The sequence below is a fragment of the Taudactylus pleione genome, unplaced genomic scaffold, assembly GCF_031769625.1.
Source record: "Taudactylus pleione unplaced genomic scaffold, aTauple2 ptg000044l, whole genome shotgun sequence".
Taxonomy (NCBI): Eukaryota; Metazoa; Chordata; class Amphibia; order Anura; family Myobatrachidae; genus Taudactylus; species Taudactylus pleione.
The window spans coordinates 6,944,466-6,961,307 of NW_028284446.1; the positions used below are offsets into that span (position 1 = coordinate 6,944,466).

Here is a 16,842-nt window from a genome sequence, read left to right on the forward strand (position 1 = left end):
GCTGCAGTTCGCCCGGTGTTGTTCGGTCACCACGACAGACACTTGGGTTCTCGAGGTGGTCTCCCACGGGTACGCCCTCTCGTTCCGGCACAGACCCCCGGCTTGATTCTTCACCACGGGTCTACCATCAGACCGGAACAAGTCCACGGAGCTGTGGAAGGTCTTGCACACTATGCTCCAGGCTGGAGTTATAGTGCCTGTTCCATTCTCCCAGAGGGGCCAGGGTTTCTATTCAAATCTTTTTTTGGTGCAGAAACCCAATGGTTCGTATCGTCCGATTCTCAACCTCAAAGCTCTCAACAAGTCTTTGCGGGTGCCGAAGTTTCGGATGGAGACCCTACGGTCCATCATTCTGGCGCTGGAACCTGGGGACTACATGGTGTCATTGGACATACAGGACGCTTACCTGCATGTCCCTATTCTTTTGCGCCATCAACAGTTCCTCAGGTTTGCAATCCGCAGCGACCATTTTCAGTTTCGGGCGTTACCTTTTGGCCTGGCGACAGCACCACGTGTTTTCACCAAGGTGATGGCGGTCATGGCGGCTTCTCAGCGGCTGCAGGGAGTCCGCATGTTGCCGTACTTGGACGACCTTCTATTAGTGGCAGGATCTCCAGAGCTCCTTCTACGCCACTTGGACCTGACCATTGCGCTGCTGCAAAGGCACGGCTGGTTAATCAACTGGCAGAAGTCCACTCTAATCCCGTCTCGGCGGATTCTGCACCTCGGAACCTTATTGGACTCCGGACAGCAAAGGATCTTTGTGACGGAGGACAAGATCTCTGCTTTACAGTCGAGGGTGCGCAGTTGTCTGCACAGCCGCCGGGTGTCTCTACACTCGGCGATGAGGTTACTGGGCTCCATGGTGTCGGTGTTCGACATGGTGGAATATGCCCAGTTTCACTCCAGACCTCTGCAGCACCTGATCCTGTCCAAGTGGAACGGGCTGCCTCAGTCTCTAAAGTCCCAGACGATAGTGCTCACCCCGGAGGTTCGCCTGTCCCTTGCCTGGTGGTTGCAGACGACCCATCTCAGCAAGGGACGTCCGTTCTGGGTACCAAATTGGGTCCTGTTGACAACGGACGCCAGTCTTCGGGGCTGGGGAGCAGTTTCGGGTCCACACATGTTCCAGGGCAGGTGGACACCGGCAGAAGCGGAACTTCCAATAAATATCTTGGAACTCCGTGCGGTCTTCAATGCTCTCCAGCAGGCACATCGGGTTCTCCAGGGTCGTCCGGTGCAGGTCCAGTCGGACAACGCTACCACCGTGGCCTACATAAACAGGCAAGGAGGAACCCGAAGTCGGGCGGCTCTCGTAGAGGTGTCTCGGATCCTGGTATGGGCGGAGCGCAATCTTCCGGCCATATCAGCTGTCTTCATCCCGGGAGTGCTAAATTGGGAGGTGGACTTTCTAAGTCGCCAGGAAGTTCATCCGGGGGAATGGTCCCTGCACCCGGACGTTTTTCAACTGCTGGTGGAGAGGTGGGGTCTTCCAGAGATCGACCTCATGGCGTCCCGGCACAACAACAAGTTGCCGGTGTACGGGTCTCGCACAAGAGACGAAGAGGTGTCTCTGGTGGATGTTCTGTCCGTCCGGTGGACATTCCGGTTCGCATACCTGTTTCCTCCGGTTTCCCTTCTTCCACGGGTAATCCGGAAATTCAAACAGGAAGGAGGGACGCTCCTGTTGATAGCTCCCGCGTGGCCCAGACGGCACTGGTTCTCAGACCTTCAGGGTCTGTCCGTGGACAGTCCTCTGCGGTTGCCGCTACGACCGGACCTTCTGTCACAGGGTCCTTGTCTTCACCCGGACCTGGCTCGGCTGTCTTTGACGGCGTGGCTGTTGAGACAGCCATGTTGAGGTCCAGGGGGTTTTCCAGCTCTGTGGTGCGTACCATGTTGCGAGCTCGGAAACCGTAGTCCGTGAGGATATACCATCGCGTGTGGCATACGTTCTTCCAATGGTGTCGACCGAGAGGTAATGCACCGCGGGAGTTTCGTCTGTCTAGGATATTTGCCTTCCTACAAGCGGGACTAGATCATGGGCTTCGCCTTGCCTCTTTGAAGGTACAGGTTTCGGCCCTGTCTGTCTGGTTTCACCGTAGGATTGCTACAATCCCGGATGTACGCACCTTTATGCAAGGTGTTCTCCGCATTCAGCCGCCCTTTGTTCCACCTGTGGCGCCTTGGGATTTGGCTGTGGTCCTGAGGGCTCTCCAGGGACCGCCGTTTGAACCACTGGGCTCAGTGGATCTTAAATGGCTAACAGCTAAGACTGTTTTCCTTCTGGCCATAGCTTCGGCCAGACGTGTTTCTGATTTGGGGGCTCTCTCTTGTAGACCCCCTTTCTTGATTTTTCATGGGAACAGGGCAGTGCTCCGCACTCTGCCTGAATTTCTTCCCAAGGTTGTTTCCCAGTTTCATGTTAACGAGGAAATAGTTGTTCCGGCCTTTAACTCACCTGGTCTTTCAGTGGGTGAGGCCACTTTGGATGTTGTGCGGGCCTTAAGGACTTATGTTGACCGCACTTCTTCCTTTAGGAAGTCGGACGCCTTGTTTGTCCTCTATGGCTTCCGTAAAAAGGGTTGGCCTGCTTCAAAGCAAACTTTGGCAGCCTGGATCCGTATGGCTATTTCTGAAGCTTATCTTCATGAAAGTCTACCGGTTCCTCCTTCTTTGAAGGCTCATTCCACTAGGTCTGTGGGTCCTTCGTGGGCAGCTCAAAGTGGTGCCTCTGCAGTCCAGATCTGCAAGGCTGCTACGTGGTCCTCTGTCCATACCTTCGTGAGGTATTACAGGTTTGACACCTTCGCCTCTCAGGATGCTTCCTTCGGGCGGCGGATTCTCCTTTCAGCACAGGAGCGTCCCCACCCTTAAAGGATACTGCTTTGGGACATCCCCAAGGTATCCTGTGGATACCCTATGGACCCTGAAGTAGAAAATATGAGATATGGTAAGAACTTACCTTTGTTATCTCTATTTCTACGAAGTCCATAGGGTTCCACAGGACTCCCGCCCTGTCGCACCTGTGCTGCAGATGGGCTTTGCTCTGGTCACCGGTTTTCCCGTCTCCCTCTGGTGAGAGTGTGATTCTTGTGTGTATCCAGATCTTCTTTCTCTCTCTTCCTTCTCCTCCTCCGGCCTATGGCTTGGTAACTAACTGAGGTGCCTTGGCTCAGGGGCGGGGTATAGGAGAGGGACCCTAGTGCATCCTGGGAGGCTGAAAGCTTAACTCTATGGTGCCCAATGACTGACGTCACACCTATACCCCAAGGTATCCTGTGGAACCCTATGGACTTCGTAGAAATAGAGATAACAAAGGTAAGTTATTACCATATCTCATATTATTTAAGCTTTGGCCATTTCCTCTAGGTGTTCGCTATGGCTTGAAACATGGAAGGTAGACATAGAATCTAAGCATGCTTTAGAGGCATTGCCTTTTGAAAGAGGTCCTTTGTTTAGTCCAGAATTAACTAAAATTATTTCTCAGGTTACAGGAGGAAAAAGTTCTCATCTTCCTGTAACTACACCTAAAACAAAATCTCCTAGGTTTCGTTCCTTTCGGACTCAAAGCAGAGGAAGCTTTCATGCCTTCCGTGGTGTACTTAGGGGCCCCGAAGAGGGACCTTTAGGGGACGTGCTGCCCCCGGCACCAGTCGCCCTGCGGCTAAGCCAGAAATTCAATCCACATGACTGTCACGGAACTGGGACCCATCCTCTGGTGGGAGGTTGCTTACTCAAATTCCGGGAAACTTGGATTCAATCCAATCCGGATTTTTGGGTAAATCAGATAGTAACCAGGGGTTACATTTTGGATTTGGAGGGTCCTGTTCCAGAAAGATTTTCTTCTTCAGGGTCCATAGAGGGTCCACAGGGATACCATTGGGAAATGTGGTTGGAGTGATCCAGGCACCAAGCAGTTAAGCTTTCAGCTCCCAGGATGCCTCGGGTCCTCCTCCACATATACCCCACCCCTGGTCACAGGCATTCAGTTTTTAGTTTGGTGCAGCAGGATTCAGATGCACCTTTTATAAAAGGGGTCTGCTCAGGCAGTCCCAAGCTTTTTATTTTGTTTTTTTATTTTATTTTTACTTCAGAGCAAGCAGTACCTGGTGTCCTAAAGGACATCTGTGTTGCTGCTCCACCCGTCGAGGCGCCGCAACACTAGTAACCAGACTGGTGATTTCGGCGGAGCTTGGCTATAGTGGCTTTGCTGGGACCTGGGATTGCAGCCGGAAGCACGGGGTTGCAGGTAAGGGAACCACGTGGCAGTCCATACCTCTGGCAGTTCGGTTGGAGACCTGCCGAAGGTTGCTGTAGTAAGATGACCGGTGCGTCCGCTCCCCCACTAGACCACTGGGGCAAGTGAGTCTGGTGCTGGGGACAGTGGCAGTAGCCATGTTTATAAGGCCAGTGCACCCGGGGGGGGGTTAATGCAGCATAGGGGGAGGTAGGCTCTCCCCGGCAGCCCCTCCTTCAGCCCTGACGCTGATCCAGCTGAGGTTTTCCCGCGTCTGGGTTGCTCCTCCTACCCTCCTCTGTATATGAGACGCCCAGCAACCACTATCGGTGCTCTGCTGAAGCTGCTGGTCTCAGGAGGTTTTGGGTCTAGTATCCCTGTATACCTCTCCCCAGAGGCCTGTTTATACAGTGCTCAAATCCTACCAAGCATTGTGTTTTGAGTAGTTGATTCAGGGTCCCTTGCAAGTATAGAGTATATGCATTGCATGTGACTCTTGCTAGCTCTGCTGTATTGATATACTGCCTTTATTTTCTTTACTGTCAGTTAGAACTATCACTGCTATTTCTCCCCAACCCTTTGCTACATTTTTTTTTTTTTTCTGTGAAGGCACTCACATTTACACTTATATCTAAAGGGTAAACAGGAAGCCAAGGCCCCGATGCTGGTTTCATGTAAAAGCTGATTGGCAGGCTTGTCCCCTAAGGATTTTATACGGTCCAGTCTACCAGCCACATGTACAGGAGCCATCCTGGGTGTCCTTGTCTCAGGTTATGACGCAGCTAGTGGGCCGTTTGGCTGCTACCAAGCTGCCTCCCTAAATGGGTTACCCACACCAGTTCCAGCCTGCAGATGCTCAAGTCAGAGCACGGCTCAGTCAGCTACTGCGTTTCAACAAATGTTGCAGGCAAACAGACCGGTAGCCATTAAAGCGCCTAAGCGGACGATATCATTTTGTCAGTCTGTCCAGCATGTAGATTCGGACGCATAATCGGAGAAGTCAGATGATGTGCCGGGTTCTTCTCCAGGGTCTATCTCAGGAGAGGAGAACCATCCTTCTACAGTGGATGTCCCTTCTTTGGTGAGGGTGGTCAAATCAATCCTAAATATAGAGGATAATGAGCCAACTCCTAGACCTAAGGCTCAAGTGTTTAATCACCAGAGGGTAGTAAAAGCGGATTCTGGGCAGCTCACTGAACTTATGGGTGAAGCAATGAGTATTCCGGATAAATGGTTTCATGTTACAAAAAGATTAGCATCTTTGTATCCTTTCCCACCTACTGAATGTACTAAGTGGGTAGTCCCTCCTACTGTTGATGCTCATGTGACACATTTAGTCAGGAGCGCTACATTGCCTATACAGCCGCATCTTCCCTTAAAGATCCTACAGATAGAAAACTTGAAACATGTCTTAAATCAGTATTTTCATTGTCTGGAGCTGTTACTCGGTCGGCTATGGCTGCTGCTTTGGTATCCAAGGCTGTTGAAGAATGGATGGGGGCATTGGAAGATACTCTACCAAATGCTACCAGAGAACAGCTGACACATATCTCCTTCCACATACGGGAAGCGGCCTCCTATTTGGGAGAAGCTGCAATAGATGCTGGACTCCTGGCTTCTAAAGCATTTGCAGCTTTGGTTGTTGCTTGTAGAGCCCTTTGGTTAAGGTCCTGGAAAGCAGATGCTGCAATCCCTGCCTTTTTATGGAAACCTTACTTTTTGGATCAGAATTGGATTAGATAGTGGCTACTCTGGCAGCCTCAAGATCTGCAGGTCTTCCATCAACAGCTACATCAAAGCCTAGGCAGTCCTCTTTTCTCTTTCATCCACTAGGGGACACTGGAGGTGCTTACGCTGGGGTATAGAGACGTAGATAGCTGGAGCTGGCACTTTAAATAATTTAGAAGTGTGAAGCTCCTCCCCCTCTATGCCCCATCAGCCCTCAGTTTAGAAGATGTGCCTCTAGGAGCTGGTCACTTCATGCTGTGCTCCAGCAATACATTTATTTTATTTAATTTTAAAGCATCTTTCACATTCCTATAGGTACCCTTCGCCACCTATCTAAAAGGTGGGGTCCGGGTACCTGGCGCCCTGATGTTTTAACAAACATCAGGAAGGAGTGCACAGGGCTCATTTCCAAAGAGCTCCTGACAGCTCCTTACCGCCACAGCAAGTCTTCACACAGAAGAAGAGAAGACTGTGCTGACCTGCCAGAGAGAGACTACAGGGGACACGCAGTGAGTAAGAAACTGCACATCCCCCGGCTCCTGCTCCTGCTGTGTTAGGGAGGCTGTGTGTAATCACTACACGAAGCTCCCTGGTTCTCCCCTCTCCCTGCTGTCCTAGCGTGAGCACATGTCAGCGCTGTGTTTAATTATGCATAGCGCGGTGGTATCAGCGCTACAAGTGGCTCCCTGCCTCTCCCCTCTCCCACTGTCCAGCGCTAGCACATGTCAGCGCTGTGTTTATTTATACATAGCGCAGTGAATCAGCGCTACAAGCGGCTCCCTGCCTCTCCCCTCTCCCACTGTCCAGCGCTAGCACATGTCAGCGCTGTTTATTTATACATAGCGCAGTGAATCAGCGCTGCAAGCGGCTCCCTGCTGCTTCTCCCCTCTCCCCGCTGTCCAGCGCTGGCACAGGTCGGCGCTGTTTAATTACTATAGCGCAGTTGAAACCGCGCTACATGCGGCTCCCTGCTTCTCCCCTCTCCCCTCTGATACACGCGGTGTAGCGCGGAGGGGGAGGTTCAAAATGGAGTCTCTGCAGTGTGTTATTGCGAGCTTGGAACCAGGACAGTTCCTATTATCCCTGGATATTAAGGATGCCTATCTCCACGTTCCCATCTGGGAACCACACCAAGCCTTTCTGCGTTTTGCCATATTGAAAGATCATTATCAGTTCGGGTATTGCCGTTCGGGTTTTCCTCGGCTCCCAGCATCTTCACCCAAATCATGTCAGTCATGATTGCTCTCCTTCAGTCAAAGGGAGTGAACATAATCACTTATTTGGACGACCTGTTACTCATGGCGAAATCAGCCTTACTGACATATCAGAGTATGATCTTAGATACGGCATCACAGAGGATCTTTCTTCCAATAGACAAAGCCTGGGATATCCGGTTGTTTGTTCAGCTGGTCCTCAGACCAAAGAAGTTTTCCCTACTTCTTTGTAGGCGTCTCCTGGGGAAGATGATAGCTGCTTTCGAAGCACTACTGTTCGGGAAGTTCCACTCAATGTTGTTTCAGCTGGACCTACTAACAGGGTTTAGGATCTTATCTGCTTCTACATCGACAGATCCCTCTGAGTCCAGCTACCAGAGTAGCCCTTCTCTGGTGGACACAATCCACCAATCTTTTAGTGGGCTGAAGATTCGGAGTGGAACTGGATCATCGTAACAACGGATGCCAGCCTTCAAAGATGAGGAGCAGTACTCCTTGATCATCACTTTCAGGGTCAATGGTCCCATCTAGAACAAAGGTGGCACATAAAGGTGTGGGAACTCAGAGCGATTTACAATGCTCTGATAGAAGAAATAAGAATTCAATCGCGACAGCCGTCGCGTACATCAACCGCCAAGGAAGGCCTCTGAGTCGCATGGTCATGCGAGAAGTCAACTGGGTACAGATTACCTAAGCCGCCAGGATATCCATCCTGGGGAATGGAAGCTTCATCCAGGTGTGTTCAACGCGCTGATACGTCGATGGGGATGTCCTCATGGTGTCATGATTGAATCGTCCGCTCCCGGTTTACGTGTCAAGAACTCGACATCTGCAGGCAGAGGCAGTAGACGCTCTGACAGTTCCGTGGACCTACGTCTTCGTTTACCTTTTTCCTCCGATTCCATTTCTTCCTTGACTGCTAAAGAGGATAAAACACAAGTCAGCCTCTGTCATTCTCGTGGCTCTGAACTGGCCAGGGAGAATTTGGTTCTCGAAACTTCGGTCCCTATTGTCAGACAATCCATGGGCCTTTCCTCTGCGCCCAGATCTTCTATAGCAGGGTCCTTTCGTACACCCCAGCTTAGCGCAACTACGCTTAATGGGGTGGCTCTTGAAACCGATATCCTGAACGCAGAGGAATCCCAGACAGTTATTCCCACCATGCTATGCGCCAGGAAACCAGTTTCGGCTGCGCATTATCATCGTTTCTGGCGTTCTTATATCTCGTGGTGTTCCAGTTGGGATCTTCCATCTTGGATTTTTCGGTTGTCCCGGTTTTCTGTTTTTATCTTCAGATGGGTTTGGATTCTGGACTTCGTCTTGGAACTTTAAAGGTGCAGGTTTCTGCCTTTTCCATTTTCTTGCAACGGAACTTGGCCCTCATTCCTGAGGTGCATACGTTTCTTCAAGGGGTCTTGCGCTTGCAGCCTCCTTTTGTACTTCCGGTAGTTCTCTGGGACTTGAACTTAGTGCTTCTGTTTCTTCAGTCGTCCATGTTTGAACCTTTGGAAGAGGTGGGTATTAAGTACTTGTCTTGAAAGACGGTCCTCCTCCTGGTTCTAGCTTCGGCTCGTAGAGTTTGGGAATTGAGTGCTCTGTCCTATAGGCCACCTTACCTGGTGTTTCATGCAGATAGGGCGGAACTCCGGACGGTGGCCGTCTTCCTTCTCAGGGTAGTGTCTGCTTTTCATATTAATCAGCCTATTGTGGTACCGTCTTTGGTGGAGGACTCTGGATGTTCTACCTTGGATGTGGTTAGAGCTCTCCGCATCTATGTTGTCTGGACTGCTTCCCTCCGTAAGTCTGAGTCACTTTTTGTCCTCTCTGATGCGGTTCGGAGGGGTTGGCCAGCGTCTAAGCAGACTTTGGCATGTTGGTTCCGGCAGACTATTCATCAGGCTTATGTTAGTGCCGACCGCCGGCCTCCTTCGTCCATTTCAGTTCATTCCACACGTTCTGTGGGTGCATCATGGTCGGCCGGTAGGGGAGCCTCCACGTCACAATTGTGTCGTGCGGCAAGTTGGTCTTCAGTTCACACGTTTGTAAATTTTTACAGATTTGACACGTTTGCGGATTCAGCATCGTGTTGGCCGTCTTGTTCTGCAGGTGCCGCAGAGCTCTCCCGCCCGTGGGGAAAACTTTAGAACGTCCCCAGCGTAAGCACCTCCAGTGTCCCCTAGTGGATGAAAGAGAAAATGTGATTTTGGTACCTACCGGTAAATCCTTTCCTCTGATTCCACAGGAGACACTGGACGCCCACCTCAGCGCTCTCTGCCTGCCTGTTCGGTTGTTCCGTATGTTGTATGTTTTTGTTATTGTGTGTTCTCTTCCTTTTACTCTGCTTGTTCTCTATCTTGTTCTTGTTCTCTATCTCCTCTCGGTCTTCATTTTCTAAACTGAGGGCTGATGGGGCATAGAGGGGGAGGAGCTTCACACTTCTAAATTATTTAAAGTGCAAGCTACAGCTATCCACGTGTCTATACCCCAGCGTAAGCACCTCCAGTGTCCCCTGTGGAATCAGAGAAAAGGATTTACCGGTAGGTACCAAAATCCCATTTTTGGTCCTTTCGCCCTCAGGGAAGAGCAAAAGGACAACCTTTCTCCAGGCTATCTAGTTCACGCAGGACCACCAAGCCGCACACTAAGAGGTCCTGGCAGGTCAGACGTCCAGCTTCCAAGCCGGACAACAAACCCTCTGCCTGATGGGGTGGACCTCTTCCTGGGGGAGAACAACGGACACCTGGGTCCGAGAAGTGGTCTCTCAGGGCTATGTCCTCACTTTCTGGAGGCATCCTCCGCAGAAGTTTTTCTTGTACGACTTCCCATCAGATTCTATCAAGTCTTTGGCCCTCCAGTAGACTATTTACTCCCTGTTGCGGGCAAGGGTGATAATCCCGGTTCCTGTGGTTCAACAAGGAAAGGGTGGTTATTCCACCGTATTCAACAAGGAAGACAGGGTGGTTTTGGTTCAGAAATCAAAATACGTCTCATCGCCCTATTCTGCATCTGAAAACTCTCAACAAGTTGATCAGTGTACTCTCATAGTTCCGTATGGAGACTCTTCGGTCAATCATTCTGGCAATGGAACCTGGGGATTTTATGGCTTCCCTGGACGTTGCGGATGCTTATCTGCATGTGCCCATCCCACCAACATTTTCTACTGTTTGCTGTCCTGCAACAACATTACCAATTCCAGGCACTGCCCTTTGGTCTATCAATGGCCCCGCGGGTCTTCACCAAAATAATAGCAGTTATGACGGCCCACCTCAGGCATCATGTAGCCAGAATACTGCCATACTTGGATGAACTCCTGATATTTGTGCAGTCTCCAGCTGGTTTACAACACCATCTCCAGCTGACAATCATTACCTGCCTACAGACGCACAGCTGGTTCATCAATTGGAATAAGTCCTCCCTTTCTCCAATACAGCGGATGCTACATCTGGGGGCACTTCTGGATTATAAGATACAAAGGACACAAGATTTCGGCCCTATTATTGCGAGTGCACAAATTGCTCCGCAAGCAAAGGGTATCCATTCTATCAGCAATGCAGGTCCTGGGGTCAATGGTATCCACCTTCGACATGGTGGAATATGGTTGGTTTCACTCCAGGCCTCTGCAACAATTGATTCTCTCCCGGTGGAAAGGGCGGTAACGTCTAATGCGGTCCCATAGGATCCTTCTCACTCTGGAGGTTCAGCTCTAGTGGTGGCTACAAAAGTCTCATCTGTACAAGGGTCGCCCATTTTGGGTGCTGCTCATCACGGATGCCAGTCTTCGCGGATGGGGGGCGGTGACAGGTCATCGTACCTTTCAGGGAAGATGGACAAATTAGGATAGTCACCTGCCCATAAACATGCTGGAGTTTCGTGCAGTATACAAAGCGCTCATCTTGGCACAGGACCTCCTCCAGGGCATGCCGGTCCAGATCCAGTCCGACAATGCGACCACAGTAGCCTATCTCAATCATCAAGGAGGCACGCAAAGTGTGACCCTAAGGTTTTTAGGGTTTCCCGGGTACTTGCGTTTCTCTAGGCTGGGTTAGACCTCTCCACCTGGCGACCCTTAGAGTGTACAGGTTTCTGCGCTGCCAGTTAGGTTCCAGCGAAGAATCTCTTCCGTGCCGGATGTTAGAACTGTTTTTCAGGGTGTTCTGAGTTCAGCCATCCTTTGTCCCACCGGTGGCACAGTGGGATTTGCCTTTGGTACTAAAGGGGCTACAGGCTCCTCCATTTGAACCTCTGGACTCAGTAGATTTGAAGTGGTTGACAGCGAAGACAGTTTTTCTCCACGCAATCTCCTCTGCCCGCAGTCTCTCTGATTTGGCAGCGCTCTCTTGTCACTCCCCCTTTTTGATTTTTCACAAGGATAGAGCAGTTTCCATACACGGGCGGGGTTACCTTACTCTAAGGTAGTATCCCGTTTTCATGTGAATAAAGAGATTGTGGTTCCAGTCTTCAGACCTTACTGTAGGTGAAGCCTCCCTGGATGTGGATCGTACAAACTCTTTTAGATAATCGGATGCACTTTTTGTGCTGTATGGTTTTCACAAACAAGGCTGGCCAGCTAACAAACCAACTCTGGCTCGATGGCTGCGCATGACTATCCCTCAGGCTTACACGCAGGCTGATCTCCCTGTTCCAAACATGGCGACAGCTCATTCTACTCTGTCTGTGGGACCATCGTGGGCGTTTCGACGTGGTGCCTTTGCTGAACAATTGTGCAAGGCGGCCATGTGGTCTTCTGTCCACACCTTTCTTAGGTTCTACGTCTTTGACACTTTTGCTTCAGGATGCTTCTTTGGGGAGGCGGATTCTCTTTTCTGTTCAGGAGCGTCCTCATCCTTAAGGGAACTGGTTTAGGACATCCCCATGGTATCCCTGTGTACCCTGAAGAAATTGTTTTCGAGGTCCATGGGGTCCACAGGGCACTCACCCTGACGTACCTGGCTGCATTTGGTAACTTTTCTTTCGGATTCCTTCAACTTCTGTCAGTGTGTTTCTGGTGTACATTGTCCTTCCTTCTCCTGTCTTGGGCATGTTTACCTCCTCCACATATACCCAGGGACAGGGTATATGTGGAGGAGGACCTGAGGCATCCTGGGAGCTGAAAGCTTAACTCTTTGGTTCCTGAATCACTCCAACCACATTTCCCATGGTATCCCTGTGGACCCTATGGACCGTGAAGAAAAAGCGTTAACAAAGGTAAGTCTACTATAACTCTCTTATTTTTCCATTCCTCTCCCTGTGGATGATTTCAGAAAGGTGGCTCTCATGCAGGCAATTTCTGCGCTTTCCGATTCCAGAGTAAATATTCCAGTTCCGGTACTACAGCAAGGTCTGGGGTTCTACTCAAGTCTTTTCTTGGTAGAGAAACCAGATGGGTCGTTTCGTCCCATTTTCAACCTCAGGGGGTTAAATGCTTATCTCCATTTAGAAAGAGTCAATAAGGTCAGTCATTTGTTCCATGGAGGAAGAGGAATTTCAGGCCTCCATAGATATTACGCATTTACTTGGACCGTACTGCGTCTTTGAGTTGTACGGATTGCCTTTTGGTGTTGATTGATGCACCAAAAAAGAGGCTGGCCTGCCTCGAAAAGGATCCATCGCTAGATGGGTCACTTCTGCCATTCGCAGGCATATTTGTCCTCAAGTGTGAAGGTCCCGCCCTCAATTCGGGCCCCCTCGACTTGTGCTGTCGGGGTTTCTTGGGCTGCACGGCATGGAGCCTCGGTTGAGCAGCTGCGCAAAGCAGCTACCTAGTCATCCGTACAGAGTTTTACAAATTTTTTACCGTGTGGCTTCATGCTAGATACCTGTTGGTCTCTGGTTTCTCCGTTCTTCCGTGGTTCTTTCTCCGGCTTTGTTAAACCTATACTGAGCTTAGGGTGGAAGGGGAGGGTTATATAGGGGGTGGGAGACAGTTTTTAATTAGCTAGTGTCTGACTCCACACACCACTACGCATAACCCAGAAGTAATGGCATCCCCAGATGGACTACAAGGAAGAGATTTTACGGTGAGTAAATATCGTAATTTTTATTCCAGAGATTTTTAGTAGCACGATTAATAGAAAACTTGTTTTAAAAAACGTTCACACTTGGTGGATAGATGTTAAGCTAAAGTTTTATGCCATTGATCGATGGGATTTAAATGGCAAAAGTAAAATACTTGCGTGGACGCACTTGGATATAACATTCCGGAGGTATATGAAGTCCCGGCTGTCAGAATGCCAGCGCCGGAATCCTGACACCAGTCAGAATCCTGGCTCCGGCATCCCGACAGTAAGTAGTGGAGTTAGGGAGAGGGTTAGGGTTACGCACTAGGGAGAGAGAGTTAGGTTTAAGCACTAGGGGGAGGTCAGGTTTATGAGGGTTAGGGGTAGGATACTTAACGACAAGTGTCTGTATCCTAATCCTGATGGGATGCGGCATCTGGATTCTGGCAACCGGGATCCCGAGCGCCGGCGTCCCGGACCCAACCCTCACATTTATGCTGGGAAAAAAAGAACCACTGTGATTTCATGTGACCTAAACCTACAGCCCACACTCCATGAATGCAGTTCTCTCCATTACGCCCATCCTGTCATTACCATCATTTTGTTTTTGTATATTTGTGTTTGCATACATACTTGGGTATCTCTGCAGTATCTCCATTCCCTTAGAAATTAACAAAACAAAAATACAGACAAACTTTGTTGCTATACCTCAGCCAGGCTGATAACCTAAAATATTATCTATCTTGCAAATAATTCTCAAAAATGTGTTCTTCCTTTAGCATATAACGTGTATCTACTGTACCACTAGCACTTTCATGCTTCATTCAAGTTCTTGTTACTTTTTTTTTTTTGTAAATATTTACCTCCTTTTGTTACTCCACCCCCAAATCTTCTCCTCACTGTTTCCTTATACACACATGGTAAATACAAACCAACCCTTTGTAAATGCACCCACTAGCCAATAGCACATATGTTGTCACTTAATGTCACTCTTTTGAAATCTCACCCCCATCCATAAACTGGCTAGCTACCTAGATGTAGAGCATTTAATGATTGTCGCTTTGTAGCAATGCCATCGGAAATGCCGATCTGCCGGGTGGAAACGCCGACCGCCCACCATCGATGTTCAGCGATCCGTCGCAGGATCGCTGAAATTTTACATGTTAAATGTCCCCGATTAGACAATCACGATAATTTTCTGATCGCGATCGTCAAATTGGGAAAATCCAACATGTTGGATTTCTGTGATCCTGCGATGCCGGGTTGCAGCATTGCAGGATCGCGGCAATCCGTCGCAGATGTATGGGGCCCTTTACTCGTGTTTGTGGACATTTAATACTTCGGCTGAATAATTAGATCCAATTAAGTACATTGTCAGATCGCACACAACAGCAATCCTGATAGTCTTGAGTTCCTCCTTGATTTAATGGTAACCAAGATTGCCTGTAGTTTCTGGCTCACACATGCACCAATTAGCAGTTGAGTTGGTCTAAAATAATTGGTCCTACAATTTATTGCATTATTGGTAGCTTGACTCTGCGGCGCACATGTATCAAGCTGTTTCTTACATAAAATTATGCAGACACTGCAAAACCTTAGAATGGAGAAAGCTGACGTAGTGTGTTCTGCTGATAATCCTGCCGACATACTGTAAGTAGTAGTGGTTTGCTTAGGCCACAGGGCTTTATTAACAAAGTAGTATTCACTCCTGATTACAGCTTGTGGTGTGTGTATGAGAAAATAAGGAGATACTACTTTGTTCTGTAATATACATTTTTCTCCACCAGTCAGCAAAGTCAAACCTGGAAAAGGCACAGGCAGCACTGCAGAGCACAGCAGATGAGGTGGCAAGGGCAGAAGCTCAGATTAATGTGGAAACCTGTGAAGCCATCGTTAAAGCCCTGGAATAAGGCAGGTATGTATCGCATTGTCCCCATTGCACAGATGGTGGTTCTATAATCTGCAGATTTTTCTCTTCTCCTCTGCCGTATGTCAATAAAATAAGCATGATACTGTATTTCATGTTAGCATAATCCAGCAGTATGTATATTTTAGAGCCACACTCTGTTAATACGGTTGCTTGCACACTTGTAATATAGTTAGATCTGTTTGTATGTGATTCTCATTCTCACTACCTTTGTGTTGTCTTGTACCTCTTGCTGTGTATGTGTTCCCCCTTCAGCATGTTCTAATCTCAGGTTTATTCTTTACTGTTCCACCCACTGCTGACACATCAGTCGCTGGTATCCCTGCTCTCTAAACACACCACATCCTCCCTATCAGTTTATGCACAGACACACAGAGATGTTCATTCATTCTGTACATCCATCTTTACATTACCAGTTCCATCTGCTGTCTTCTGCACAAATATAACTCTGTGCACATGTAGAGAATATAAAATACTGTTAAGATGGGTACACTCTGACAGATATATTGATCGGCCAGTGTGTACCAGCGGTATGTCTAAACTACATTGATCACAGACAGATCGCGTCGGCTCTGCTGCGCAGCCGATGGCAGATATATCTGGATTATATTGGGGCATCGTGCTTTATGTACGAGTGGTCATACGACCCCCCCCCCCCATACACTTACAGCAGAGAACGCGGGGAGAGGGGTGCGACACGTCCCTCGGCCAGCGGGACCCACGGCCAGATGAAAGATGATGGTGTTTCAGTGTGTATGAACAACCATCATCTGCAGATCACTCGATCTGCAGATATCTGCTAGGTGTGTACCCAGCTTAAGGCATGTGAAACAAGTTTTTGTTTATTAAAAAAGTTGTTACATCTTCTTTTTTTCTTCTGTTATGGTGCATACACACTGTCAGATAAAATCGTTTATCAGTCTTTTTTTTTTTTTTTAACCTCTCAAACGACCAAACGATGATTGATGCACGGATGATCGATATCAACCATCGCCCGTGCATGCTGGCCTACCTGGTTGATATCGACCAGATTAGCCCGCTTTGCTATAGGGACCCGCTATCATCTATCGCGTTACTTCGTTTGGGGGTTGGTGCATGTTGCTGTATGTTCCATATCGAACAATATCTGATCGTTGTATGATCATCCCGTGTGTACGGGCCATTAGAGCGTACAGTCCCTTGTTTAATAAACAAAAAATGTTTCAGATGCCTTAAGCTGGGTACACACCTAGCAGATATATCTGCAGATCGAGTGATCTTCATCTGGCCGTGGGTCCTGCTGGCCGGGGGACGCGTCGCACCCCTCTTCCTGCTGCCTCTGCTGTAAGTGTACGGGAGGTCGGCTGACAACCCGTACACACAGCACGGTGCCCAAATATGTCTGCAGATATATCTGCCATCGGCTGTGCAGCACAGCCAACGCAATATGTCTACGAATGACGTCGTTCACCGATATCTCGCTGGTACACATTAGCCGACATGCACTAGATATATTGGCCGATCAATTGATTAACCAATATATCTGCCAGTGTGTACCCAGCATAATATAATAAACCAATGTTGTGTTTAAGGCTGTGTAAAATACAAATTTTGGTATAATGGGATAGTGTATACACCTAAACTCCTTTTAAATGCATACAAGAACCCAGTTCATTTCATATACATTTTTGCTCACTTTTTTAAAACTTATGTATGTTGCCCAAGCTAGACGTTGGCCATTTGTATTTGATTTTGCCA

At 48.9% G+C, this 16,842-nt stretch overlaps 1 protein-coding gene across 1 annotated transcript in view; it reads left to right on the forward strand.

Annotated features, from left to right (window-relative positions):
- Positions 1 to 16,842, forward strand: part of ATP5F1D (ATP synthase F1 subunit delta) — a 56,764-nt gene that overhangs the window by 39,723 nt on the left and 199 nt on the right. Inside the window, exon 4 of the mRNA XM_088460362.1 lies at positions 14,966 to 15,093. Coding sequence (XP_088316488.1) covers positions 14,966 to 15,088 — 123 coding nt within the window. The 3' untranslated portion in view covers positions 15,089 to 15,093. The remainder of the gene's footprint in view (positions 1 to 14,965; positions 15,094 to 16,842) is intronic.